This window comes from Geotrypetes seraphini, chromosome 16 (assembly GCF_902459505.1).
Source record: "Geotrypetes seraphini chromosome 16, aGeoSer1.1, whole genome shotgun sequence".
Classification (NCBI taxonomy): Eukaryota; Metazoa; Chordata; class Amphibia; order Gymnophiona; family Dermophiidae; genus Geotrypetes; species Geotrypetes seraphini.
This window is the reverse complement of record NC_047099.1, coordinates 740,169-767,217: the sequence shown is the minus strand read 5'-3', so window position 1 is coordinate 767,217 and position 27,049 is coordinate 740,169. Positions and strand designations below refer to the sequence as shown.

The 27,049-nt window shown below is 45.7% G+C and overlaps 1 protein-coding gene and 1 long non-coding RNA gene across 6 annotated transcripts; one reads left to right on the top strand and one right to left on the bottom strand.

Moving 5' to 3' along the window:
• Positions 1 to 7,374: 7,374 nt before the first annotated feature.
• LOC117350127 lies at positions 7,375 to 9,199 on the bottom strand. The gene is made up of 2 exons (XR_004537247.1): positions 9,061 to 9,199; positions 7,375 to 8,632 (listed from the first exon to the last, which is right to left on the bottom strand). It is a non-coding gene; the product is annotated as an uncharacterized LOC117350127 (long non-coding RNA).
• Positions 9,200 to 9,565: 366 nt separating this feature from the next.
• Positions 9,566 to 24,935, top strand: ZNF384 (zinc finger protein 384). 5 transcript variants are annotated; one of them, XM_033924148.1, is made up of 10 exons: positions 9,571 to 9,697; positions 13,987 to 14,108; positions 15,454 to 15,524; positions 15,910 to 16,144; positions 20,971 to 21,262; positions 21,348 to 21,572; positions 22,545 to 22,724; positions 23,600 to 23,678; positions 23,761 to 23,919; positions 24,022 to 24,935. In XM_033924148.1, exons 2-10 carry the CDS (start codon positions 14,063 to 14,065, stop codon positions 24,292 to 24,294), a joined length of 1,560 nt encoding a protein of 519 aa, XP_033780039.1. In that variant the 5' UTR covers positions 9,571 to 9,697; positions 13,987 to 14,062; the 3' UTR covers positions 24,295 to 24,935. The 5 variants fall into 5 exon arrangements, with proteins under 5 accessions (XP_033780041.1, XP_033780039.1, XP_033780038.1 ...); XM_033924149.1 differs by lacking the exon at positions 9,571 to 9,697 and adding an exon at positions 10,020 to 10,149; XM_033924150.1 differs by lacking the exon at positions 13,987 to 14,108 and having other exon boundaries at positions 9,566 to 9,697.
• The last annotated feature ends 2,114 nt before the right edge of the window (positions 24,936 to 27,049 follow it).

The following is a 27,049-nucleotide window of genomic DNA, read 5'->3' as shown; positions in this document are numbered from 1 at the left end:
AGTATTTTGAGATAGTGATTAAAATAAGAAGTGAAGTTTGCCATCATGGAATTCTGATAGAGCCTGCGGTCAAACTTGTCCATGGTGCGGCCTTCCCTGCCTGGAGGCACCGCAGCAGTGTTCTCCCTAGCGTCTCTTAGCTGGGCGCTCCGCTAAGAATTGAAATACTGTATATTTTACTTTGCAGTCCATTCACATTCATTGTCTTTTTTTACCGTTTCCACCAGATGGCGCCATTGTAATTGAAATACTGTATATTTTTCTTTTTGTCTTTTTTTTTTTTTACCATCTGCACGAGATTACTACATTACTATTATACAAATATTTTCCCCATCAGTTTCAGCTTATTTAAATTGTATGTTTATCAGCTTAATACCCTTCACTATTATGATCTGAATTCTGATATTTATTATATTGCCTTTTTAAAACATTTAAACATTACACATTACAACTGTTTTAAACATTTATTTATTTAATACATCTTTTTTTCACTTGCAGTCCATTCGTTGTCTTTTGTGATGGTTTCCACCAGATGGCGCCATTGTAATTGAAATACTGTATCTTTTACTTTGCAGCCTATTCACATTCACTGTCTTTTTTACCGTTTCCACCAGATGGCGCCATTGTAATTGAAATACTGTATATTTTACTTTGCAGCCCATTCACATTCTTGTCTTTTTTTTTACCGTTTCCACCAGATGGCGCCATTGTAATTGAAATACTGTATATTTTACTTTGCAGCCCATTCACATTCTTGTCTTTTTTTTACCGTTTCCACCAGATGGCGCCATTGTAATTGAAATACTGTATATTTTTCTTTTTGTCTTTTTTTTTTTTTTACCATCTGCACGAGATTACTACATTACTATTATACAAATATTTTCCCCATCAGTTTCAGCTTATTTAAATTGTATGTTTATTCTCGCCCACGATTTATCTATAGGTTGATTTTTATTTTATTTTGCTATGTATTTTAGGGTGTTTTTTGTATTGACTTGCACTCGCTATATAGCCACATCGCATTTTACCTTCTGTTCATCACATGGTTTGTACTTTTCTTTTCTTAAAATCTTTATTGATTTGTAAACTTCAATAGTGCAATACATTGTACTTTTCGATGCTTTCTCCACTTGACTTATTTGTATATTTTGTCATGCTTTATGTTGTCCGGATCTTCTCTTGTGATATATGATGGCTTCTACGAAACTGCCATAGCTAATAGAAGAGGGCCAAGTCTTTTCTCTGCATGTCCCTAGGGGCTTTGGTGCATTTCTCGCGGGGGACTCCCTACAGCAGCTTTCAAAGGGAAGCCCTGGGGGGATTATTGAATGGCTTCGGGCATGCGCAGTTCCTTTTTCTCGCTCACCTCTTTGGTTCCGTTTCAGACTGGTTGCATCATTAACTGTGTTATAAAGTTTGATTGTGTTTGTTTTTAAGGTGAGACAACGTCGACAAGAACAGAGAGTCATGAACTTGAAGCCCTTCACCTTTTCCGTCTGAATACTGAGACTTTTTAAAATATTACATCTCTTTTCACTTTGCAGTTCATTCATTGCTTTTTTTTATTGCTTCCACTAGATGGCGTTAATACCACATTATTTGGAAAATCTTTCACTTTAGTCAATTCATCATTTGTTGTCTTTTTCACTATATCCACTAGATGGCGATATATACTACATTATTATTATTATTATTATTATCCAGTATTTCCTATTACACATATAGATATTTTTCAGTAGTTTCAGCTTATTTTATTATTTTAATTTTATTTTCTCACCTACAACTTGATTGTTGTATTTTGCTATGTAGATGTGGGTGTTTTCTGTATTGCCTCGCACTCACTTACCCTCTCTTCTATTAAACTGCGCTAGCAGTTTGTAGCGCGGCGAGCTGCGCTGAATGGCCGGCACTGCTCCTGACACTCATATGAACTCTATGAGCGTCGGGAGCAACATGGGCCATTCAGCACGGCTCCCTGTGCTAGAAACTGTTACCAGTTTTGTAAAAGGAGGCCATAGAGTTCCTATGAGCGTCGAGAACAGCGCAGGCCATTTAGCATGGCTCTCTGCGCTAAATCTGCTAGTGCCATTTGATAGAAGAGGCCCCAAGTCATTGAGATTTGTGTGTGTGATAGAGGAAATATAAATTCCTCTATCACTTGATAAAAGCGTCACTTTACCTGCAAAGGAATGCATAGCTCACATCGATAACTCAGCTTTTTTGATATGAAAAGTGGAAGACTTGAAGTTCCATCTCGAGTCTTTTGGTACAGCTCTCATTCCTCCTCTGTCTGACAGCAGTGACTCTGGGCAACGGCCAGGGATGGATTTCCGATGGGTGATCTGTGCCTAGAGGTGTCTTTTGCCATGACTTTAAAGAGGGAGCTGCATCTGCTTTCTCCTGCGCAGGCTTTAACCTGAACTATGGTTAATTGGAGGGGGTTCCCTACCCCCTTTATTTGGTTTTAGAATTTTAATTTGTGAACCCCTTTGACTTCTATTACAAATATAACTCTGAACCGTACAGGACTCCAGAGTCTCACAGGGTCCACTACCTCCAGAAACTGATGAAAGCAGATAAAAAGCTCTAATAGGAGGGAGAGCTCATATCATGCTGGGAGGAATAAAGATTAGAGCAGGAAGAGAAGGCAGTCAAAAATCAGCTTAGGGGCAAGTGAGATGTGAATGGAGCCTCCCCCGCCCCCAACACAGAGCTCTATTAATGGACCTCGCTCCTGCCCTGCAACGTCACACAAAGTTCTTCCAAAACATCTCCTATTCTAGTATACTTGCTCTGCCAACGCACCTCCTTTCTGCTCTGCTGTTCCAGTTCTGAGACCCTCACACAGACAAAGAGATCCCTTTGCCAATGCATTTCAATCCTTCCCTGGTAAGGCAACCCTCAAACACAGAGCTCTGCTAATGCACCTCATTCCTGCCCTGCAGCACCCTCTCTACTGCCTTCTGCTACCTATTCCATTCATTCTCTACATGTATCATTTCATTTGTCATACTTGTGTATCACATTCTTACAACTTCTAGATGTGTGATGGTCGCATGAGACTTTGCTGAAAATCTGCTTTTCAGCTATCTGTATTGTGTTCATGCTGTTATGACTATCATGGGGACACTTGCATAGGGCACTGAAGATCTGCTCTTCAGCTGTCTGTGCTGTATACAAACTATGCATCTTATTAGAAAATTCTCAGGAGGAAATCGAATACCAAGGAACATTGGTTATTTCACTGGTTTTTGAGCAGGACCTGAATTTAATTATGAAGGCCTTTTTTCGATTTTCCCCATACTCTTTTTATGGGACAAAAAATTAGAAATTTCCCAGATGTTACTAAAATAACACAGGACCGCAGAAAGTTGTTTCTAGTTGTGAGGGAAGAAGCTGTAAAAATGGGAGCAAATTTCTTCTTATCCTATCCATGTAAATGTCGGATAAAATATGTATTTGTTGAACCAGAGCAGCTTCGAACCTTTTTGGATGCAAAAAAATTAATGCAATAGAATTAGAGCTGTAAAGAAAAGAAGGCCGGTTTATACCGCATTAAGCTTTACTTGTTCGATGTCTTCTACTGCGAGCCCTGCTACCTGCCTCGCGGGCCTCTGGCTAAGCACCATCTGGTGACCCCCGCTCAGGGCCGGGTGAGCCGCAGGCTGAGCCCCCGTAAGATCGCTACCTACACGGCCCACAAGCTGGAGAACCACAGCATGTACTGCGTGCAGTGCAAGATGCCCGTCTGCTACCAGTGCCTAGAGTTGGGCAAACATTCCAGGGGCCATGTGGAAGCTGCGCAAGGTGAGTGCACGTAATTAGTGCTGGAGGGGTGCGGCAGCAACCAACACAATCCGTGCATTGGCACTCCACACGGCAGGCCACCTCGAGGGATGGCAGGATGGGCAAGCTGCAAGCAAAGAGAGGCTAATTAAATAGCTTAGCCCGTGCTGAAAGGATAATTGGGCTGCCCTCGTTGATTTTGCGGGCACGGTGGGGGTGGAGAGCAGTGCTGCACGCTGCAAGCTTCCCTGAGTACTTATGAGCTTGTGGGGGTTGTGTGTTCTCACTGCTTTTCCTTTCCCAGAGTGCATTGCCAAAATCCAGGCTTCCTTTTCTGCAGTGCAAAGGATTTTCTGCAGAAAGGGGATTTGGCAGAGAAGTGGTGGACGTACTAGGCAGTTTGGCTACTGAGGGGAAAGGCAATACCTAACATGTAAACAAGCTTAAACTAATCTGACCTTTCAGAAGGAAGCAGGGGCCTAGTTACTAACAATTGTATTGGCAATGGAAAAATATGAGTTCTTAGTAAATAGGACTCTCATTTTAGATTTGTATTTTACTGGCCTTTTCCTTACAAATCTTTCAGGTGCACTGTTCATCTCTGTGCAATCCAGTTGGAATTAGGTCTGGATGCAAATCTAAATTACTCAAAATTGATGTTTGAAAGGTTTAAATTGAGGGAACTTAGTTTGCTAATTGAACTATCGATAGGATTCGTTTGACTTTAACACAATTTTACAGTGTTCAAACAAAAATAACTTTCCTTTTCTGATTCATTTGTGCTGTGTATTGTGTTTTCTTTCTTCCTATGTTGTCATCCCAAATTGATATCAAATACTTAAGCAGATAGGGATGAGTGAGGGATGACTTTAGCAGGTTAACAATTGTATAAGGTGGTTAGGAAATGCATTTTACTCTTCATTTCATAACTTTTAGAAACAGAGAATTTCAGAATAATGGACAGGTAGAATTTTGCAAATGAAAATAATATGCATTGAAAACCAAGTTCTGTAGTATTATGTACATCTGATACAGGTAAATGGAACTGCATGTAATTGCTGTGAAGAATATACAATTGATCGGTTTTCATAAATAATTGCAGACTAAAATCATTAGGATCATTTTGTGAGTCTGTTTCCTCTTGTATGCTTTTCAGCTTTGCTAGTGCCCCATGACCCTTCATTTGCAACTACGATGTGCTGCTGAAAAGTTTTCAGCCCAACCAAGAAGAGCAGTGTTCTCCCTAGCGCCTTTTAGCTGAGCAATTCCCCCTTAGTCTCACTGTCTTACCTTTAAAGCTAATTACGGCAGCCTGCACAGCAAACCTAGCAGGCTGCTGTCAGCCTCCGCAGCATATTCCCTTTGCCGCGGTCCCATGACCTGGATTGGCCACCATGAGAACGGGCTACTGGGCTTGATAGACCATTGGTATGACCCAGTAAGGCTATTCTTAGGTTCTTAACATGCTGTGGAGGCCAACGGCAGCCTACTAGGTTCGCTCTGCAGGCTGCCTTAATTAGCTTTAAAGATTGGTCCTCGCTAAACGGCGGTCAGTGTGGAAGATGACTTCTCTTGCTGGGTGTGGGAAGCAGCTGAGGTAAGGCCCCGCCTATCTAGAGGACCCCAGAAGAATTGGGATTACCATAGAGACTCTGGATCTGGATACCGAGGGGGGGGGGAGGGAGAGAGACAGAAAAAGACCTTGAGGAGGGACGGGAAAGCAGACTTGAACCAAAAGGGAGGGGGAAGATAGGGCAGATGCTGGACTAGATGGGGTAGATAGGGGAAACACCCTAAACTGAGGAGAGAGAGATACCAGGCCCTGGAGAGTGAGAGAGACAGAAAGACCTGGATCAAAAGTGGGAAGACTCAAAATGTTAGAAGGAAGATAGAGAGAGGGAGAAACCTGAAACATAAGAGGCAGAAGAGAGGGGGCAGATGTTGGACTTAGGGGTGTATAGAGGAAAGAGAGAGGGAGAGACTGCAGAGAGGTGGAACGATTCTGGACCAGGGAGGGAGGAAGGAAGAGAGAGAGAGGTAGAGAAAGAAGAACAAATGCTAGTCATGGGGGGGGGGGGGGTTGTAAGCAGAAGAAAGACAGAGAGAGATAGGCCAGGACCAAAGGGGAAAGACAGGAGGCAGATGCTGGACTATGGGAGGTGCAGACAGAAGAGACCCTGAGAAGAACAGAGAGATGCAAGATCATAATAGAGGAGGGAAATATGTTGCCAATAGGAGTGGAGGAGAGAGGAAGAAAAGTTGGACTCATGGGGGAAGGGAATGCACAGTCAGAAGGAATTCCTCCCACAAACTAATTAAATCACCAGACAACAAAGGTAGGAAAAATGATTTTATTTTCAATGTAGTGATTGAAATGTGTCAGTTTTGAGAATTTATAATCTGTCTATTTTTCTATAGTTGTTACTGAGGTGACATTGCATGTTTTAAAGGCATCTGCCTTGACCTCTTTGAAAAGAAAGGAATATGAACAGAATTAGCGGAAACCTTGCTGTTCTCTTCTGTCCATCCTTTCCAGTGCTCTGTGAAAACAAAGCCCCCCCCCCCCCCCCCATGGCAAAGATAACAATGTCATTTTCCCCATTCTTTTTTGATGAAAAACTGCTGCTTAATCTAATCAGCTAGCTTTGTGGCTGAAAATTTACCTGGACCAGATTTGTATGTGTGGAGTTGAGCAGATTATCACTGAAAACCCAGAGTGACTAGCTTAATTCAAAGCTTGTCCTGTGAACAGCCAGAGAGACGTACTCCTTCCGACTGTCTAACTTTTGGCGCCTGGTGAAATTTGGTCAAATATTTCAAAGTCAGAGGTTCAGCAATACAAAGCAAGCCATCCAATTGACATGTATATATAATGCCTACTTCCCCCCACCCTCCCTGAAGATTACCAGGCTTCAAGAATGGAAAACAGCAGACTATAACCATCTTATTGCCCCTCCTTAAGGTTTACCATTCTAAACTTAGCTATGTGAATCTTTTGAAAATTGATCCCTAAATGTCTAAAACAGAATAGGATGTTCTTTGCAGTTACTCCTGGTTGGTTTTGCCTACGGAATTTTGCAAGAAGATCAAGAATGGCCATAATGGGTGAGACCAGTGGTCCTTCTAGCCCAGTACCGCTCCTCCAGTGGCCAATCCAGGTCACGAAGTACCTGGCAAATAGTAGTAACGTTCCATGCTACCAATCCCAAGGCAATCAGTGTTTTCCTACATGTATAGCTCAATAGCAGACTAAGAACATTTCCTCTTTAAAATCCAGATATTTTTGACAAGTTCCTGGAGAAAAAGTCCATTCTCCCAGGGGCACTTAGAACAATTTATATGAATTTATTCAGGAACTCAAGCATTTTTCCCTGTCTGCCTCAGTGTGTTCACAATCTATCTAATGTACCTGAGGCAATGGGGGAGCAGTGTGAGTTTGAACCCACCACCTCAGAGTGCCGAGGCTGCAGCTCTAGCCACTGTGCCACACTCTCAGACATAGTATGGTAAAAGATAGCATGGCAAACATTGTCTGACACAACGGCAAAACATAGTTAACAAAGAATGGAAGAATCATAATATGATAAAACATGGTATAGTGAGACAGAGCATTACAAAGTGACACAACTTGGCAAAAATGGTAAGGCAAGCGTGCATGATGAAATGAAGCACAGAAGACCTGGAATGGCAAACATGGCATGAGAAATCGTAGCATGGCAGTCATAGTATGGTATGGTGTAGAATATTGTATGATAAAACATGGCATGGTCAGACACAGGATGGATCGCATCAACATTTGAGATTTGAAACAGTGGAGGGTCGGGCCCTTTGTCAGAAGGTCTGGGGAAGAGGTGAGTTTTCATTGCCTTCCTGAAGTTCAGTAGATCTTCTAGTGACCTTATGTGTGTAGTGCATGGTAGGTAGTGTGAGTAAGATTGTTCCCCCACTTAAGTAAATGGTGAAGTTTTGACATGAGGTGGAGTGAGTCTCTGCTCTGCTTTCACAGTCTTTATGGACTATGTTGCATTTGATTTGTAATTTTCTTTTATACATTCCTTTCTTCTGATTTTCGTATTATATATGTATTTTTACAATGACTGCAGTTTGGATGATTTCAGTTTAAAAATACAATTAATGTACAGATAAGATTCTTTCATCTTGGTGGGATCACAGCAAACTTAAAGTATTAAAACAGCAACATGAATGCTTCTGCTCATGTCTAATTTTACTAGACTCTTGAGCCTGGACTGTGCAGGCTGAGCTCGGTGCTTCTACTGCTGCCAGACACATCTTTGGTTGTTTCACTGGTAAATGGTGGAGCGGTTTAAGTGTTTCAACAGAAGTAACAGCAATAGAGGTCTTAATCTCTTCAGAGAAGCTACATGGAGAGACCATTTACAGGATTAGAATGAGGAAAAAGACTCAAATGAGAGCCATCTCCCAAGACTTTCCTCCTTTTCATGTCTTGTGTCTCAGTTTTCTGAACCATCTCCTGGCAAGAGGCATTCAGGTCAGTGTTGTGACACAATGAAGGATCATCAGTACCCTCTGCCACAAGAGAAAGCAGCCGAGCTAAGGCTGTGCGGATCTTTGCTTTTTGAGATATCTGGTGGGGGTGGGGGTGGGGGAGAAAAAGAGGAGAACAAGCAAGTACCAAAGAAAGAGAAAAAAAAGCCTCAGCCTCTGCAGATTTTACAGTCACTTTGGTACTTGAAGTACAGTCAGTTCTCTCTGCAAATGCTGGAGGTTCTCAATCTGACGCAGTTTCTTCTGAAACTTCCTCACCTCAGTCCAGAGTGGAGAGACCATATCTGAAGCCATCTATGACAAAAACCCCCCAAGAAAGCTGGAAGAGAAAGAGATACAAAAAGGAGTGATATGTGAGTTCTTAGATCTATGGGAATCCCCTTAAGATCTTCAGATCCAAATGCTCTCTTTACATATCTCATTTAATTCAACTGATCCCTCCTTTTTGATCTAGCAGATTTTTCGGTCCATAAGACGCACTTTTTCCATCCCCCCAAAAGGGGGTGTGTGTTATGGACCTTATACACTGTACCCCCCCTCCCCGGTACCTTTTTTAAGTGGCGGTGGTCCAGCGCCGCTCTACGATTGCTGACTGCAGCCAATCACAGAGCGGGGCAAGAAGCGCAAAGGTCACGCTCATGAGTTGTGCATCACGCTGCCGAGAAAGGCGGACCACGCTGGACCACCGTTTCTTAAAAAAGCTACTGGAGGGGAGGAGGGTTGCGGGCTTCCCAGCACCAGACGCACCTATGTGTAAAGGAGGAAAATCCAAGAAGAAACCAATTCTGACCCAAATTCCTCTGCGGTATTCAATTTTGGCTACGTGAAATTGTCTCTCCATCTCCATCTTATTGCTCATTTGGAAAAGTGGTTCAGACTTATTTGTTTATGCACTTTTTATTCAATTGTCCACTTCTCTTTTAGAACCCTCCAGTTGCACAATTTTGTCCGTTTTCAGGTTTTGTTTTGAATTCATGAATGGATAGGGCAACCCCCCAAAAGCAGACAAGGGGGACTACAGATCCCAGAATGCCCTTGCAAGCGCAGCGCCCACGACCTGCCCGTGACGTCATAGCGCTGGGTCCCTGACGCGTCCTGCGTCCGGCCGGCGCGCCATGTTGAGGAGGTCGTTTCCCCTTCGTTTTTCCTGCGCGCTCTTAGTTTGCCACTGGTACGCGCTCGAGAAACGCGGGACTGTTTTAGAAGCGCTATTGCGCCTTTTCTCGGCAAGTCGCCCTCCCTGTACGCGAGGCGTCTACGCCGGGCGGAAGTGACGTAGCGCGGTGGGGCCCGGCCCGTCTCTTGGAACGCTTTCCCCCCCCTCTCTCCGTCTCTCGGCCCTGCCTGTCTCCTGATTTCCTGCAGAGGCTACGCACCAAGAAGGGTAAGCCGCCATCGCCCGCGCGTACTTTGTAGGGTGTGTTTGTTTGGTGTCCAGGGACGTTGTTTGATAAAGTTTATTTAACTTAAAAAAAAAAAACCCTGCAAACACGCAAGCAAGGAAAAAAGGGAGGGTGGAGTCTAGGGCCTGCGCGCGCGCGCAGCACGTTCTCACCTTCTATTGTCTGCGCGTGGGGATAGAAGGTGCGCGCGGCGGCCCACGGCCGTTAGTGGGGGTGGGGGGGGAGACAGGAGCGAGCGCCGCCGCCGCTCGGGTTCCGTGCGCGGACACACGCACGCCCGTACGTCCCCCCGGAAGCGGAAGCAGCGCGGTGTGAGGGATGCGGCCAGAGGTCAGCGGCGGCGAGCGAGCCAGCGGAGGGTCTCGGGCTGACGTGCGGCGGGGGCTCGTAGTCCGAGGCAGCGACGGAGCATGCGCCGTCCCTCGCCCTCCAGGTAAACAAGGGCTGGCAAAGTCCCTCCCCCCCCCCGCAACAGCCCCTTTTCCTTCCTATTAAGGGACTGGGCCAGAGTCAGTGGGCGCAGGGCAGGCTTTGAACCCACACTCTTGAGCTGAGACACAAAGTAAGATCCCAAGAAGCAGATGATGTTCTGCCCTTTCTTCAGGTCCAGAACTGGACCCTGGGGTCGGAGCCCCGTTCCCCTGTCCGATCCGGCTCCCTGTTTTCAGATAAAGTGATCTCCGCTCTCTCGGCGTCCTGCGGGCTTTGGCATAGATTAGAGAATGACACGGTGACAAAATTCATCCCCGTCCCCGTCCCCGTGGATAACCGCGGGAAATAATCCCATGTCATTTCTAGTGTCTATTTCAACCTCGGTCCTTCTACACCAGCATTATTCAAAGCAAAGCTTGTGGGTCAGTGGTTGTGGCCATTCATACTCTGATTCTTTCCTCTCTCCTTAAAGAATGACATGAAGATGGTTTCCCACGGTTATCCGCGGGGACGGGAATGGTGATGAATTTTGTCACCGTGTCATTCTCTAGCATAGATGTCCGGTGCTGGGAGTGGTCTCTCTTTTGCGCTTGCAGGATGGCCTGGACAGGGGCCTGCTTTGGTCTCTCCGGGTTCAACTCACGGCCCTGTCAGCCTTTGCTGAGTTATTACAGGGTCAGCCTCTGACTACCGTTACGGATGTTGTTCGATTCCAAGCCTCGTGACCGTCTGTTCCCTCGTGGGATTTGAATCGGGTCCTGTCCAGGCTGCTAAGCCCCCGTTTGAGCCTTTGGCTACTTGTACAATCATCCATCTGCAACATTATATATCTGGGAGCTTATAAAAAGACACTTCACAAGCTAAGATGAATCCAAAACACTAAAAAAATGGGAACCTATCACGGGTTGCCGGTAGAATCCAGAATACTCTTCAAGCTCACCTGCATCAGCTCAACTTACCTCGCCTCCCAATTCTTCCTCAACTGCCCGAATAACAGCTCTCGCAGAATACATCTCTTTAATCACCCACCTCTGAAATCATGTCACTCCAAGAAGTTCCTGGACGGAATGCTATCATTCCAGGCAACCAAACTGAACACATGGCTAGTAAAAACCATACTCAAAGCCGCTCCTTATGCTGACATCAGGAAATCACTGAAGACTCGTCTCTTTAACACAATTTGAGTCTCTTCCACTGAGAATTCTGTATCCTTGAAAGTCCTTTCTCTTCCCACCCCCCTTTACATGCACATTGTTGTAAACCCATCCTCTTTACATGCATCTTCTTCTAAATTGCCCCAAGCTCATGTACCCTGTTGTAAACCGCTCTGTACTTCTGTATCCGGCTGTAATCATTGGTTGCTTGCTGCATACATCTCATATTCTCATTGCACGTATCTTCTTGTAAACCGCTCCAAACTTATGTATCTTGTTCTAAACATATGCTTCTTCTTGTAATCACCGCATACTCTCATTGCATGGTTCTTGTTGTAAACCGCTTTGAACTTATGGTATAGCGGTATATAAGAAATAAAATTATTATTATTATTCTTAAGGCGGTCTTCTTGGTGGCTATTACTTCTGTTAGATGTCTTTCGGAGCTGCAGGCTCTCTCTTGTAGGTCTCCCTTCCTGGAGTTTTCTAGGAAGTGTGTTAAGGCCTGTTCCTTCTTTCTGCCAAGGCAGTTTCTCCTTTTCATGTCAATCAGCTGGTGGTCCTCCCGGTGCTAGGTAGTCGGGAGTTTTCTAGGGAGTGTGTTAAGGCCTGTTCCTTCCTTTCTGCCAAAGGTAGTTTCTCCTTTTCATGTCAATCAGTTGGTGGTTCTCCCAGTGCTAGGTAGTCGGGAGGGTTCTGAGCAGAAACAGTTGTGCAAATTGGATGTTGGTCAGGTCCTTCGGGCATATGTGCGGAGGACCCAGGAAATCAGATCATCTTTTTGTCCTTCTGGCGGGTCCTCGTAAGGGGGATGGCGCTTCCAAGGCTACCATTGCATGCTGGATCAAGGAGACTATTGCTGCCGCTTACCTTCTTCAGAAAAAGCCTGTTCCGGATTTTCTCAAGGCCCATTCCACTCGGGGTCAGGCAGCTTCTTGCGCTGAGTCTTCGCTGGTGCCTCCTGTGAATATTTGTAAGGCTGCAGTCTGGTCTTCCTTGCATTCCTTTGTCAGACACTACCGTGTGGACGTTCAGGCGTGTCGTGACACGGTGTTCGGTGAACGTGTTCTGGTGTCGGCCTTTTGGGGGTCCCACCCATCATGGGGACTGCTTTGGTACATCCTGCTTGTAAGTCTGGAAAGTTGCTAAAGAAGGAGAAATTAGGTTCTTACCTGCTAATTTAATTTCTTTTAGCCTCTCCAGATCGGCATAGGACCCCCACCCTGTCTATTGTGTGGTTCTTGCATGCAGATTTTGCTTTTTTGTTATGTTTTAGTATTTTTCTAAGGCCAGGGAGATCTAAGAACAGTGGATGTGGCTCAGCTGGCGAGCTGTGGGGACCTTTGCTATTTAAATTTTCAAACAGCGTTCCTGTTTTTATTAGTTGTTACTCCTGTTTGTTTTCTGTTTATAGTTCTTAGTTCTGCTTGGCTATTCGGCAGACTGATGTAATTAGGGAGGAGTCACGTGATATGTACTATTCCAAAGTTTTGTCTGTCTCCACCTGCTGGTCATGATGAGATATAACCCATGCTGGTCTGGAAAGGCTAAAAGAAAGTAAATTAGCAGGTTAAGAACCTAATTTCTCCTTAGAAAGGAATAGAGAAAAAAATACCATAATGCTTCTATCACTCCATGGTATGACTGTACTTTGATTATTGTGTGCTCTTCTGGTCGCCACATCTCAAAAAATATATAGTGGAACACAAAAAGGGACAGAGAAGGGCTACCAAAATGATAAAGTGAATGGAACAACAAATAAGGGCTAAAGAGATTAGGACTTGGAAAAGAGATGGCTGAGGGGAGATCTAAAAAAAAATTCTGGATGGAATAGGCAAATGCAAAATATCCAAAAATGTTGCACCTCTAGCTGCCTTATGTTCCAAGATTAACATCAAGTGGTCAGTTGTAGAGGGTGGAGAAGTGGCCCAGTGGTTAGAGCTGTTGTCTCAGCACCCTGAGGTTGTGGGTTTGATCCCAGCACTGTTGCTTGTGACCCTGGGGTACCATTGTCCCAGGGACCATAGTTAGATTGTGAGTCCACAACACAGAAACAGCAGTATATCGAACACCACATAAATTTAAATCAGTAATGCCTCCATGTAAAACTGAACAGAAGCTCGCCATCTTGAGGAGTAAACTATTCATTGCTAGTTTCAAGTTTATTATAATGCTGATATACCGCCCATCAGAGCTGTCTGAGCAATGTACAATTACAGCAATTGAAATAAGGGGAGATTGGAAGATAGGGACGAGGAGGCTTTCATCTTGGCAGGCCAAGGGACACATCTTATCTTCTTAAATAGGTAGGTTTTGAGAGCAGCCTTGAATTGGGCTAAGGATGTTGATGATGTATGACATAGACAATCAAGTTTGCCAAGTGGGGAGATAGGAAATAACCTCAGATCTTGTCAATAAGGAGAAGGCCTAACCCTTTCCTTTAAGAAAGTATGATATTGTGAAATCCTTCATGAGGTGCACTGGACAAGGACCATTAGCTTCAGGAGTAGATGGCAAACTCTGAATTGCCTGGGATATTTGTTTCTTTGTCACAGAGAAAAATGTACTCCTGTCCTTTTCTGCAGTCTGTTGACATCCGTTACTAGTGAAATTTCTGCTGGAAATCTGCCTCTAATTAACATATGTGTAACACTCCCCCCTCCATTTTTTCTGGATGCTGGCAGAGGGCACACAAAGTTATTTTTAGTAAGGTGAGACCAGAGCAAGAGCGAACTTCTACGACTGGACTCCTGAGCAAGCATGCACCAGACTTCCACTCCTCTCCCAATGATGGTAGACCCCACCAGTAAGTTGCTGAATAACTCAAACCTTTACTTCTGCTTGGAACACAGAAGAGCAATAGTCTTTAACAGTTTCTTTCCACAGCTGCAACCTATGTACAAAGTTCCACTTAGATGTAAATAATTCAGATGCACTGGAATCCTCCTTGTTGGATGGATTCTATTTCAAGTTCAAAGTCCAGATCTAAGTAGTGGAAGATGGATCTAAACATATCTTTAGTTCTTATTGTGATCAATTGGTTTGTTCTCCCAAAAGACAAACTTCCTGTCCAGAATCGGGGCTTAAGACTCCTCTGGAGCAAGGTCACATTTTTGAGACCACCCTCCAGGAAGTCCAGAGGCTGGCTTGGCTTCTGGAAACTGCTGGAACTCAAGTCCTGAGCCATCTGACAGTTCCCAGAGATGCAAAATGTATAGGTCACAAGTTCACTCTTCTAGCTGATTCCAATTATTGCCTATTGTCTTAAAGCCAAACTTCCAAACCTATGCCGCCCCAGAGATAGGGTCTACCCCTCCTCCTTCCAGGCTGTAGACTACAGCAATGATCACCATTTACTTGCTGTCATGGGGAAACGTATGCACCACTCCTTAACTTCTAGTTCCATAATATTCACCCTGGGCTACGTGCCTGCGTGTGTGCATGCAAAAAAAAAAAGTTTAACAATAGAAAATGTCTAGCATTTCCCGATTTCATCTTTTACCGACAATTTTACATTTTTGCTGTAAAGTTAATTTTTGTCACACTCTTATTAAATGATGTTCGTGGGTTCCACTTATATTGAACTAATCTGGGATAACTTGTTTGGTTTTCTCTTTGGGTTATAGGGGGGGAAAAAGGATCCTAAGTATAAGAAAAGCATTCATGTCTAGGGCAAGCAGTGGGGAACAAAGGCCGCAATCCAGTTGGGTTGTCAGGATGTCCCCAATAAATATGCAAATAGATCTCATGCAAATTTGTTGGGGAAATCTTGAAAACCCGACTGGGTTGTGGCCTTCATTCTCCACCCCTGGTCTAGGGAGTGCTGTGCTGATAACCAGTGCACGGTGAGCATGTGCTTTTTCTTGTGTTCTCACTGTGTGGGATTCTGATTTTCCCCCTCCCTCTCCCCAACTTCATTTGGCCCACCTAGTGGCGCAATCTGTGTGCGGTATGTACTATGCACATTCACTGTTGCTGTCTAGCAAAAAGTCACTGTTTGGATTTTGTTCAGGGTATTAGCATTGAGTATACAGATAGTTTGAGTGTGTGCCTGAGTACTTTGGTTATAAGGTGCCATCAACATTTTTGTCACCCTGGGCTTTGAGAATGATGGACTTATTCTCTGCCTTTTACCGATTTATCTTTTGCAGGAAGGATGGAAGATTCACACTTTAACTCCTCCTCCTACTTCTGGCCTTCGGTTCCCACAGTCTCTAGCCAGGTAAGTGTCTCATCGCTCATGGAACCCATATACTAGAGAATGATACGGGAACAAATTTTTCCCCATCCCCACGAGTTTTGTTGATGTTCCTGTAAGCTCTGCCTTAAGCACACAAACCTCAAACACTTAGTGTTTGTGGCTTGTGCAGATGAGGACAGAGCTTGCAGGAATGGGGCGGAGACAGGGGAAAATTTATCCCTGTGTCATTCTCTATCATATACCTTCCCACCTCCTTCTGTGTTTTCACTTGTTGAAAACCACTTTTTATACCTTTGATTAGGTTGCAGGAGCCATCCTGCTTCCCACAGCTGGTACCACAGGACCAGTGCTCTGTACACCTTGCATCTTTCTTCCTGTTTGATTTGTTCCTTCTCTGTCTCTCTAGATTGAGAACTCAATGTTTCTGAACAAAATGAAGGAGCAACTGATTCCAGACAAGGGCTGTGGGCTGGGTCCACCACACTACCCTGCACTTCTCACAGTACCCACTTCAGTCTCTCTTCCCACTGGCATTATGGATACAGGCAACAAAGCAGAGCACTTGGCACCACACTGCCAAGCTTCTGTGACCCAGAACATCACTGTTGTGCCCGTCCCTTCCACGGGGCTCATGACTGCAGGTGAGAGTTTCCAGTTCCACTCCTCCACATGCTTTTTTACTTTGTGACCTTCAATGTGACACCCATATATCTAGCTCTTGTCTCACCAGTGATGTCAACTCACTCAGTGTGCAGCCACTCTTTCTGGTGCAATGTGTATATGAGTCCTGACGATAGGTGATACTCCCATAATCGCGACTTGTTTTACATTCTTCAGCTCCGCCTCCTCCAGTGTTGTAGAGCCCCATACAGTTTTTCCCTTCTGCAAGCAAGTTGATGCAATTCTGATCGGCTCTGATAACTTTTTATTATTTTTCAGGATTTTTATCAAAGCTTGAGACCTTAGGTGCTGGAGAGATCCCTGGTGACCCTGGGTCAGCTCTGCCGGGGAGAGGACACAGACTCTGTGTAAGAAGTCTGCAGCTGGCAAGGCAACCCTTTGGGTTCCTGTCTGGTTGGCCTGCATTGAGATTTGTGGAGCTCAGGGTCCACTCTCCTTGAAGCTAGCTTGCATTCTGATTTATCAGGTGCTTGAGCACAGGCTGTTTGTCCCCTGTGTCGATCCAGAAGGGCTTAATGGGTGCCTGCTACATAGATATGGAGGCTGAGGCCTTGGTCAAGCTTTAAGTCTGACTGCAGCCTGGTTTGGCTAAGTGAGGCAGTTAGTTCTCCAGGTCAATTTCTGTAACAGCTGAAGCAGGTTAGCCCAGCACAGACAGACAGTGAGTACTATCTATTGTGGTCTATGGGAAAATTGGGGGGGCTCTGATTTTGCAGTTCCCCCACCTCAAAAAAATACCCTTTCCAGAATTTTTTGACCCTTTAGTGGGTTTCCCTGGGCCATTTTGGTCCACCGCTGCAGCCATCTTGGATTTCCTGATTTTTATTGAAATCCCCTCTATCTGCCCCCAAAACCCCTCGATTTGGCTGAAAACCACTTGACTCCTCCAATGGGGATACCCCTATATCATGCCAGATTTACAATGGCTGGCTGAACAGCATCCGTGTGCTGCGGGGCATGTGAGGGAGTGGTGGGAGCCTTGGGCTTGTACCCTTAATACTATGGGATCAGAGAGGGCTCCTTATTCCAGGAAAAGAACCCCTCCACAGCCTTTGGAGGGAGATTGGGTGAAGAGCAAGTGTGGAAAGTCAAAGGGAAGCCTATGAAGGGTCGAGACCCTTCCCAGGTTTTTTTCTGACAATGAGGAGCCTCAACTGTACGCCTGGCCACCGATATCTGCACTGACTATAGTTTAGAGTGCCTGTGGGGTCTCCTTTTTCTTGATACAGTTGGTTGGCTGTGGGAAGAAATAAAAGGAGCTTTGTATTGGGAGGGTGGGGAGGGGAAGAGGCCTGAGGCCACTGTTTTTACACAGCGTTGTTGTGAGTGGGTTTTTGGCACTTTCATTATGAGCACTTGGGCACCGATCGGTGAATGCAGCTAGCGGGTGCACGAAATGTTCTGGCTACCTCGAGGGAGACCTGACTTCGGATGTCGGCATGTTGGGTTCTCCTTCGCAGCCAGGCTTTCCTCATCTGCCGGCAGTCAGTTGGATTTGGTGTTGCAGGCTGGGGATTCCTTTTCAGCTGTAGCGACGAGGTCGGCTATGCCTTTGGTGCCGCGTATGTTTTCTGGTGACAGTTTAGCGACATCCCTTCCCTCGGTTTTGGCGGGAAGCGTGTCCAATTTGCCCACGGCCTCAGAGAACCTTTCTCCTGTCTTGGAAAGGCAGGAACAGGTTTTACATGTGTCTTCTGCTTCTAACAAAAATGCTGTGTTGCCGCCGGGGTTATTTTCCCCTGATTTGGTATTGACCTTGTGCAAGGCTGGGGGTCCTGCTTTGGTGCCAGGGGACTCGGGGGGTTTGTCCCTTCCACGGCCTTCCTCGTTCAGTCTCAGCTTGGGATGAGGATTCTTTTATGGCTGATCCATTTTCTCCAGATGAGGAATGGGATCTTGGAGTGAACCGTACAGATCCATCAGAGGGGCCTGATTTGTTGGATGGAGACTTTTTAGAGGTTCTAGTGGGCAAGGATGCATCTGTTGTGTGCATGGAATGAGTTGCAGGAGCTCATTCTTCAAGTTTCATTCAAATTTTGATGTATTGTAATATCATAAATTCAAAGCGATTTACAATTAAAAACAGAGTCTTAGGTATTAACTACAACACACACATGAACAATACAGACTTATACATAGGGGAAGTGGGGAGAAAGGCAACTACAATGGGAGGGTAAGAATTTTAAAAGTGTAATCAAAAAGTAAAAGGAAACTAAAAAGATTTTTTTTCTTTTAAATTTCTCAAGATCTGAGACAAAGGAAACACAAGTTTCTGCAGTGAACGGGGTCAAAAGAGAATCTGACGTTTTGGTCTCAAAGCCATCCTTATACAACCAGCATTTTAACTGTCCTTTAAATTTACTTAGTGATTTTTCTTCCTTAATAAATGATGGTAAAGAGTTCTATATTCTGGGCGCTGTAACCACAAAGATCGTATCTTGTCTTGTATTTATTATACTAAGCGATGGAATTACTAGAAGGTTTTTGTCCTCTGATTTCAAACTTCTTGTAGGAATATATGGAATAATATACCTTTCTAGGAATGATGGGGTTTTGAATGTTAATAATGCTATTTTAAAGGAGATTCTGTGTGTCTTCGGTTTTACACTTTGAAGAGGAACCCTCCTTAGAGGGATCCGGTCAGCATACCGCTCTTTCCCTATTCATCAGGATATTTGGGATGTAGTGCACTCTCAGTGGAAAGTTCCGGATGTGCCTTTTCGTGTGGCGCGGTCTGTGGCAAGACTCTACCCCATCTCTGATGGCGACAGAGATACCTTTAAGTCTCCTGTGGTTGAAGCGGTGGTCTCGGCTATCCCGCACAGATATGCCGTGTCAGTTGAAGGCCCTCAGGACTGTAAACTGGAGGCTCTGCTTAAACAAAATTTTGTTGTTGCTGCCTAGGTGGCGATTTGTGACAGTCTGGTGGGCCAGGCTTGTTTCCGGTGGTCTGAGCGAGTTCTTAATGGATCAGGAAGTAGCTAAGTACTACTTATCTCTCTGATGCCATGTGTGATCTTTTGCCCGCTGTACCCTGTGGCTCTGGGGTTGGTTGGCAGATGTAGCATCTAAAACTAACCTCAGTAAGTTCCACTTTCAGTGCTGGCTTTTTGGGGAGAAGTTAGATAAGCTGGTTCAGGCTTTGAGTGACTCTAAATTGCCTCGGTAACTGGAGGACCGACCTCGCCAGGCTTCGCAAGGTGGTTCTGCCCGGGGGCATTTACTTGACTTTTGGAGGTTATGCCCTGGTTGGGGTGCGGCCTCGTTTCCTTCCAGAGGATGTTTCTTTCAACACATGCAGGGGGGGGGTGTCACGGTTCCTCTGGAGGCTCCTCCACCGCCTATCCAGCCCAATGACTCATTGCGGATCCTTCCCCCAGTTCCAGTTGGAGCCCGGCTGCGGGAGTTTTACTGGGGGTGGGCCGTGATCAACACAAAGTGATTCGGGACGGTTGTGCTCAGGAGTTTTCCTGACCTTCACCAGATCGTTTCCTCTCCTTGTCAGGCAACTTGGAAGAAGAAGGCTTTTCACCAGCCACTGCTCTGGTTGCTGTACTCCATTTACTTTGTGGTGCCCAAGAAAGAGGGGTCTTCGGTCCATTTTGGATCTCAAAGGACCCGAGCTCGCAGGGACGGGGGTGGGGGGGTTGAGATGGGGACAAATTTTTTTCCTGTGTTATTCTCTGCTGCACAGTGCACTTGTACTGATGCCAAAAATCAGTGTCTCAGTCTCCACCTCCTGGCAGAGGAGCGTAAACCAATCCGTTTCTGTGCCAGTCTGGAGGAATTAAAAGAAAAAAAGTTAGCAGGTAATTTCTCCTTCTGCAATACAACTTGCAATTATGGGAATATCATGTATCATATGCCGCCCTTCCAGAAAGATTATCGAGGTAAGTACCCGATCTTCCCAAACTTGGTTCATAGTCGTTAGGGGACCCAGGAACGTTTGGTGTATTTCCTTCATGCTGTACTCAGTATCTGGCTATTATATGCATTATGACATTGGGTGCAGGTGCTGAAGTTGGTTGGTTAGGAGAGGAGGTGAGGTCTGTAGTGTTGCACATGTCCTATATGCAACCACACTCCTAACCAACCACACTTCAACATCTGCACCCAATAATGGTGTGGATTCAATCTCAAACCTCATCTTACTGAAGGGCATCAGAAGCAGGCACTTCCAGGCAGAGGAGCCTCCATCCCGCACAGATCAGTGAGAAGAGCCATCATCCCCTTGGCACCAGTGGGAGGCAGTACCAGCTGCCAACTGGCCAGAGACCAGCAGCCTTGCACTCTCTCTCGCTGTATGAGCTAGGTGAGGAGGCCATGGAAAGGGATCATGAGGAGGAAGATCACCTTGGTCATTTTATATGAAGTTCCAACACCTATCTGCCATTTAGAAAATACTTGTTTGGTCATTTTTTTAACTAATGGATTGTAATTCACTGTGAATGTCCAGTATCTTACTCTGTAAAGTGCACAGAACTGAGAGGTAGCTGCAGTATCCAAGCATATTGTTATGTTATGTTACTGTGAAGGAGATAACTCATGGGCATCTGGTACAATGAAACAGATAATATTGAGAATATTTGCTTAGAAATTGGGGGTGGGGGGGGAGAGGATGAAAGCAATGGGCTGTTTAGGGACATCCTTGTTGCATTGTGATATCTGCATGGCTGATTTCTAATGAGGAGTAGAACAGCAGTTCTACAAATGCTTTGGATGGAAATTGAAACCCAAAGCAGTGGCCTAATAATTTGGGGTTGATTTTGCATTCTCTTTCTCACAGCGGGGCTGGTAATCACATCTCCATCTGGCTCCCTCGTCACCACCTCATCCTCTTCTGGCCAGAACTATCCCATCTCTGCACCTTCCACTATGATTGTCTCAACACTACCCCCTGGCTCCCAGTCTCTGCAAGTTGTGCCCAATCTCTCTAAACCCAAGGATGGTGGAGGAGGGGCCCCCAAAACTGGGAGGAGCCGGAAGAAGAAGAGGCTGCCGGATCCTGCCCTGCCTGAACTTAACGACCCATATGACCTTTCTGATGAGGATCATCAAAAAGATGGGAAGACTTACAGGTGGGTGGGTGTGGAACGGCCTGGACCGAGGTGGTATGGCCGTGTCACTGACTTCTGATCCAAGCTCTGGCTCTTTTTTTGTTAGGTGCCGGATGTGTGCTGTGACCTTCTTCTCCAAGTCCGAGATGCAGATCCACTCCAAGTCTCATACGGAAGCCAAGCCCCACAAGTGTCCTCACTGCTCCAAGTCCTTCGCCAACAGTTCCTACCTGGCCCAGCACATCCGAATCCATTCGGGAGCCAAGCCGTACACCTGCAGCTATTGCCAGAAATCCTTCCGTCAGCTCTCCCACCTGCAGCAGCACACACGGTAAGTGAGGAGCACCACTGCTGGAAGCAGGTGATGGCATGCTTCCCTGCTTATGGGCATGAGAGCGCGGACGTCTTTCTGTGATAGCTTGCATGCTAGAAGAGAACATAATCTGCAGATTTCTACCTGCATGGACACTCCTAAAGTCTTGTTTAATAGTATTGTTCCGCAGGCGTACCCTTCCGAGTCCTGGTATCTGTGTTTCCTGTGGCATGCGTGTAATGAGGGAGAGGTGTTCCAATCTGTCTTTGCCCTGGCCTCTGGGTGTGGTCACTGCTTGCTTACACTGGTTTCATAGATGTAGAGGATTTCCCACTCAAGTAGTATCCTCTTACCTCTGGCCACATTGCATTTGCGCCTTGTGATCATGAAGCCAACACAGTGAGGATGTGAAAGCAGCGGCCGTGTCCTCCCCAGTAGCAGCAGTTTTCTCAACCTGAGCACCATTTGTTGTGGGGAAACATATTAAATTCAGGAGGTGCTGGAGTTAACAGATGTGAGGCATCCCCTCCCCTTGCTAATCCTGTACTAAGGATTCCTCCCTCTCCTGCCCTGAACCATCCATTGCTATTCCAATTCTTAGACCCCTCTCTAGCACATCTTCAGACATCCCACCCCCATCCATCATAGTATCTGCACTGAGAAGCCTTCCTACCCTGAGGCACTGCCTACAGCTCCAGCACTCAGCCTGTCCCTTCTCCAACATCTCTGGCACCTCAGCTCACTCCTACCCTTTGGCAGCCACACACAGCTCTGCCAGTGCATCTCGCCACTATCCTGGGAGAGCATGTGTGTAGCATGATTTTCAGAGCCCTTTATTGGCAGCCCATTTTCCATGTATGTTACATGATGAGAGCACACTCAAGACTTCACTTGTGAGCGGTGCGCAGGATGTGAGAATGCTGTGGTCCTGCCCGTGCGTGCATAGTGAGACAGAGAACCCAGTCGCAAACCGTGTCCTTCCACCAGCAGGATTCACTCCAAGGTGCACACAGAGGCCAAGCCCCACAAGTGTCCTCACTGCTCCAAGACCTTCGCCAACAGCTCCTACCTGGCCCAGCACATCCGAATCCACTCAGGGGCCAAGCCGTACACCTGCAACTACTGCCAGAAATCCTTCCGTCAGCTCTCCCACCTGCAGCAGCACACACGGTAAGGGGGCGCTGCTTCCACCGCTGCCAGGGGAGGACACTGCTGCTCTGCATGCTTCCGCCAGCGCTAGCTCCTGGCCACAGGGATTTGTAACCTTCTGCAGTCTTGGGTTAAGTTACTTTAAGGGGCAGAAGACCCTCGTTTTTTCTGACAGCTGCCAGTAATGGCAGAAGTTCAAATTAAAGGGTCCCCGAGCAGGGGGAGGGTCCACTTCAGAAGATCTAGGAGCAGCCACCTTGGGTGGAATATATTACACAGCGTGCTAATTAAGAGGACGTGGTGGGGCTGTGCATTCTCTCCCCCAGGGGCATGATCAGGCTGCGCGCGCGTTCCTCCCCCTCCCCAAGTCGTTTTGGGAATGTCTCTTCATACTGTCTCCATTTGACATCTGTGTGATCAGTGTACAGGCTGTGTGTGTGTCCCATTGATCCTCCGCTATTCTTTCTCTACAGAGCTTCGGCATACATTTTCTTTAAATTTTCCTTTTCAAAGTCACGAACGATGTAGCCGGTAATCTGCACAAACAGGGAAGATATAAAGAAGATTTGTGCAGTGTACTTTTTCCTTTTCAGTGTTGGTTCATTCTGGCATTTTTTCACTATTTGAAATGTATCTTTCCCAACTTGGATCTAGTATCAATAGAACCTCTCACCAGGCAGAAACCATTTTGTTTCTTGGCTCCAGGTCCTTTCAACCTCCATCTGGTTCCACATATTCAGCTCTAAGACATTCGTTTCCATTTTACTTCAAATGTCTGTTGGGGGAGGGTCATAACTCTGAATCCTGCTCACTTTTCATGAGAGGTTCTGAATGTGTCGCTCCCATTCCGTACATCCTGAGTAATTGCCGTGTCTTGTGGTTTTTGCTCTTCACAGAATCCATACTGGGGACAGACCCTATAAATGCGTCCACCCTGGCTGTGACAAAGCTTTCACACAGCTCTCAAACCTGCAGGTAAAATGTCTTGGAGAGAGGGAGGGATGGAGGCTGCTAGCATTTCTATCATGTCTGATGCCTACCCCCCCTCTGCTTACAGTCCCACCGACGGCAGCACAACAAGGATAAACCCTTCAAGTGTCATAACTGTCACAGAGCATATACAGACGCGACATCACTGGAGGTGCACCTGACCACACACACCGTGAAGCATGCAAAAGTATACACCTGTTCCATCTGTAGCCGGGCCTACACATCGGTATGGAGAGTTCAGAGGATTTGATTTGATTAATAAGTATGGTTTTCCTGGGTGCTTTAGAGTGATGTCTGTCTGTCTTTCTCTTTCTCTTTCTCTCTGAAGGAAACATATCTGATGAAGCATATGAGGAAGCATAACGCCCCAGAGCAGCAGCAGCCGCCATCGGCACTACCGCAGCCACAAGTGGCAACTCAAGGTCCCTCTCAGATCCACCCCTCTGTCGGGAGCCACTATTCCCCTGCCCCTCAAGTGGCCTCTGGTGATGTCCCGCAATGCTCTTTTGACATGAACCCCTACAAGTCGGAACACCACAAGGACATCTGTCTAACTGTCAGTACCAGCACCATCCAAGTGGAACATCTTGCCAGCTCATAAACGGTGCAGCCCTTCCCTTCGTGACTGCTGCTGGTTAGAGACTTCAGTCCTTTGGGACGTGGGGTGGAGGGATAATTCCCTCTTCATCTATTCCCACCAAATGGGAGCTATGAAGACAGCACTCTGATGTAATGTGAGGGCCACAGAAAGAGCCACTCCATCCTGTCTGCTGCAGTTTTCAGAACGTGTGTGGAGAATGGACGCCAGATCTCTGCATATGTGAGAAATAGCCGGTGTAGCTGTCTTCTAGAATGGGGTTAAGAATCGCTGCTCTTAATGTGATCAGCTGTCTTGCCTGTGAAAGGCACAGAGCAACGACTGGGCTCCCTGTCCAAGAGAGTGTACGTCCTGTCCTATGAGAAGCAGAGGGCAAATGTGTCCTGTATAACCAAGAGAAGCAGCATGTTCCCACCTGATCCAGGGTGCTGTAGTTAGGGAGGAGAAAAGGGCTCTGAAGGGTCCCCTCTGGCAGGAGCTGGACTCCATAGAAATGAATTGTTCAGAGGCAGTGAAAACTGGGTTATTTTTTTATAATTAGAAATTTCTGAAAAGATTTTAAAGCTAAGGGCAAAATGGGCCACAGAAATGTTGTGGAGAGGGCGAGGCAGTGAAAGAGACATTTCCGCCCTTTTCACTAATCATCGGGCACAGTGGCTCTAGAGCAGCGCACCCCCCCCCCCCCCCGGTCAGGAGCAGAATAGCACGAGGAGGGGTCAGCTATTGCCAAGGTGCTTCCTGAAGTATTTAACTGCATCTGAAGGTTTTTCACCGAGTCTGGGATGAGAACTCGGCTATCCCTTTAGAAAGACAGCAGGCCCCTAGGTAGTGGCCATCAAAGATGGAAGTGGAACTGTGGAAGGTGATTCCAGCCCTTGCTCTGCATGTGGCATACATCGCTTGGACAAAACAAACAAAATATATATATATATATATTTGCAGTAGTCTCTTGTGCTTTATAAAAGTACCTACTTGGAGGTTTTTTAAAATTTTTGTTTTTCTATCATTTTTTTCCTTGGAGAAAGCTGCCTGCCTTCTGTCACAGTTGAGTTTGAATCGTGAAGATATTGGGGGGAGGGGAAAAGTTTAAAACATTGTTGTATAAATAAATATATATAAATATATATATATATAAATAAAATAAAAGCTACCAGACTTATGTACAAATGCCCTGTTTTTAGCTTATTGTATAGAAATAAAAGTCCATGTCTGAGGATCAGTGGAGCTGAAGCTGTCTTTCTGAATCTCACACATGCACTGCTCATGCCTTCGCTAGATCCCCAGTCGTAGATTTTGTCTGTTTATTCCGATTTTCATAGAACTTGTGGAGGGGGAAAAATAATGCAGGTGAAGGTCGTCATTTTAAACCTAATAACCCTTAAAACTTTTGACATGTGCTAGTAATCGGTTAAGCTACCATTCAAATTTGCCATTGAAGCACAAGTGAAAGGCACTTTTATGCACTTAGTTTAAAAAAAGATACTTAATTCTCCCTTTCTGAGGCCTTATTCCTCCCTCAGGCCTCCCCAGAAATACACTTTTACAAGTTTATTAAAAATAGCAGTAAAAGACTTTTAAAACTGAACAATATGTTGTTCATATTAATACAGAGACAAAACAACATGAAAAACAAACAATAAGGGAAGAGAACGGAGAGGGAGGGGAAGATGGAAAAGTTTAACATTGAGAAAGTTGTAGGCAATAAAAAAAACGCCCTTAAGAATACGATTATGGTCCAAAGGCATCATGAAACAAAAAGGTTTTTAGCTTTGACGTGAAGTAACTTAAATGGTTTTGGGCGGAAGCCGAGAAGCCATTAGTGCGCATGGTATGGATGTGCCTTAAGGATGGAATGGCCAGCAAGTTTTGGGAGACTGATCGGAGGGTTATTTTTCCAGGTTTCACCATCCCCAGCTTGGCCCTCTCTTAGTGGGTTCAGCCCCCAGCCTTCTCTCTGCTCCCCTGCTATGGTACCATTTTCTCACCTGCTCTCCTGCTTCCTCTCACTTGAAACACATGGGCCTCTTAAAGGAGTCGTCGGGGACAGGACAACAAAGAATACCTGGCTGTGTGATCATTGGTGGTCAATAAGGGGTTAAGAAAAACTGCAAATTCATGAAAGGATTGGACAACTTCCTGCTGAAGAAAGGGATAGAGGGGTATAGATAGGGGGCTACTGCGCAGGTCCTGGACATGTTGGGCCTCCGTGTGAGCGGACTGCTGGGCACGATGGACCTCGGGTCTGACTCAGTGGAGGCATTGCTTATGTTCTTATGCAACTTCTGCCAGCCAAGAATCTCACATGTAGGTGACGGCGTCCATGGAGTCCCGGGGCAGATGCTTAAAAAGTGTGTGTGTATCTTTAAATCTTGAGACAGTGTCCCACGGCACATGTGCGGGACCAGCGGTATAGTATGAAGCTAAATGAATAGAAATCAACTCCTAAGGGAGCTGGAAGGGTATGTGAGATTAGACCAAAAGCGGTGTACAGTCAACATACAAGTGCAATAAATATGACACTATGTGCTGACAAAGTACAATACATAGAATACCCCTCATAATCTACATAAAAGCTGACATACAATAATTTTTTTTAAACATCTTGTGGCTTACACAAGCGCAGCTGCTCAGTCAAAGTATTCCAGAACGTCACACCTATAGCAGAAAACAGAGACATCCCAATTCTTGCGTGTCTGGCCATAACTTTTGTAGGAGAGTATAATTTCAACATGTCTTGTAAACAAACAGGAGCCTTATG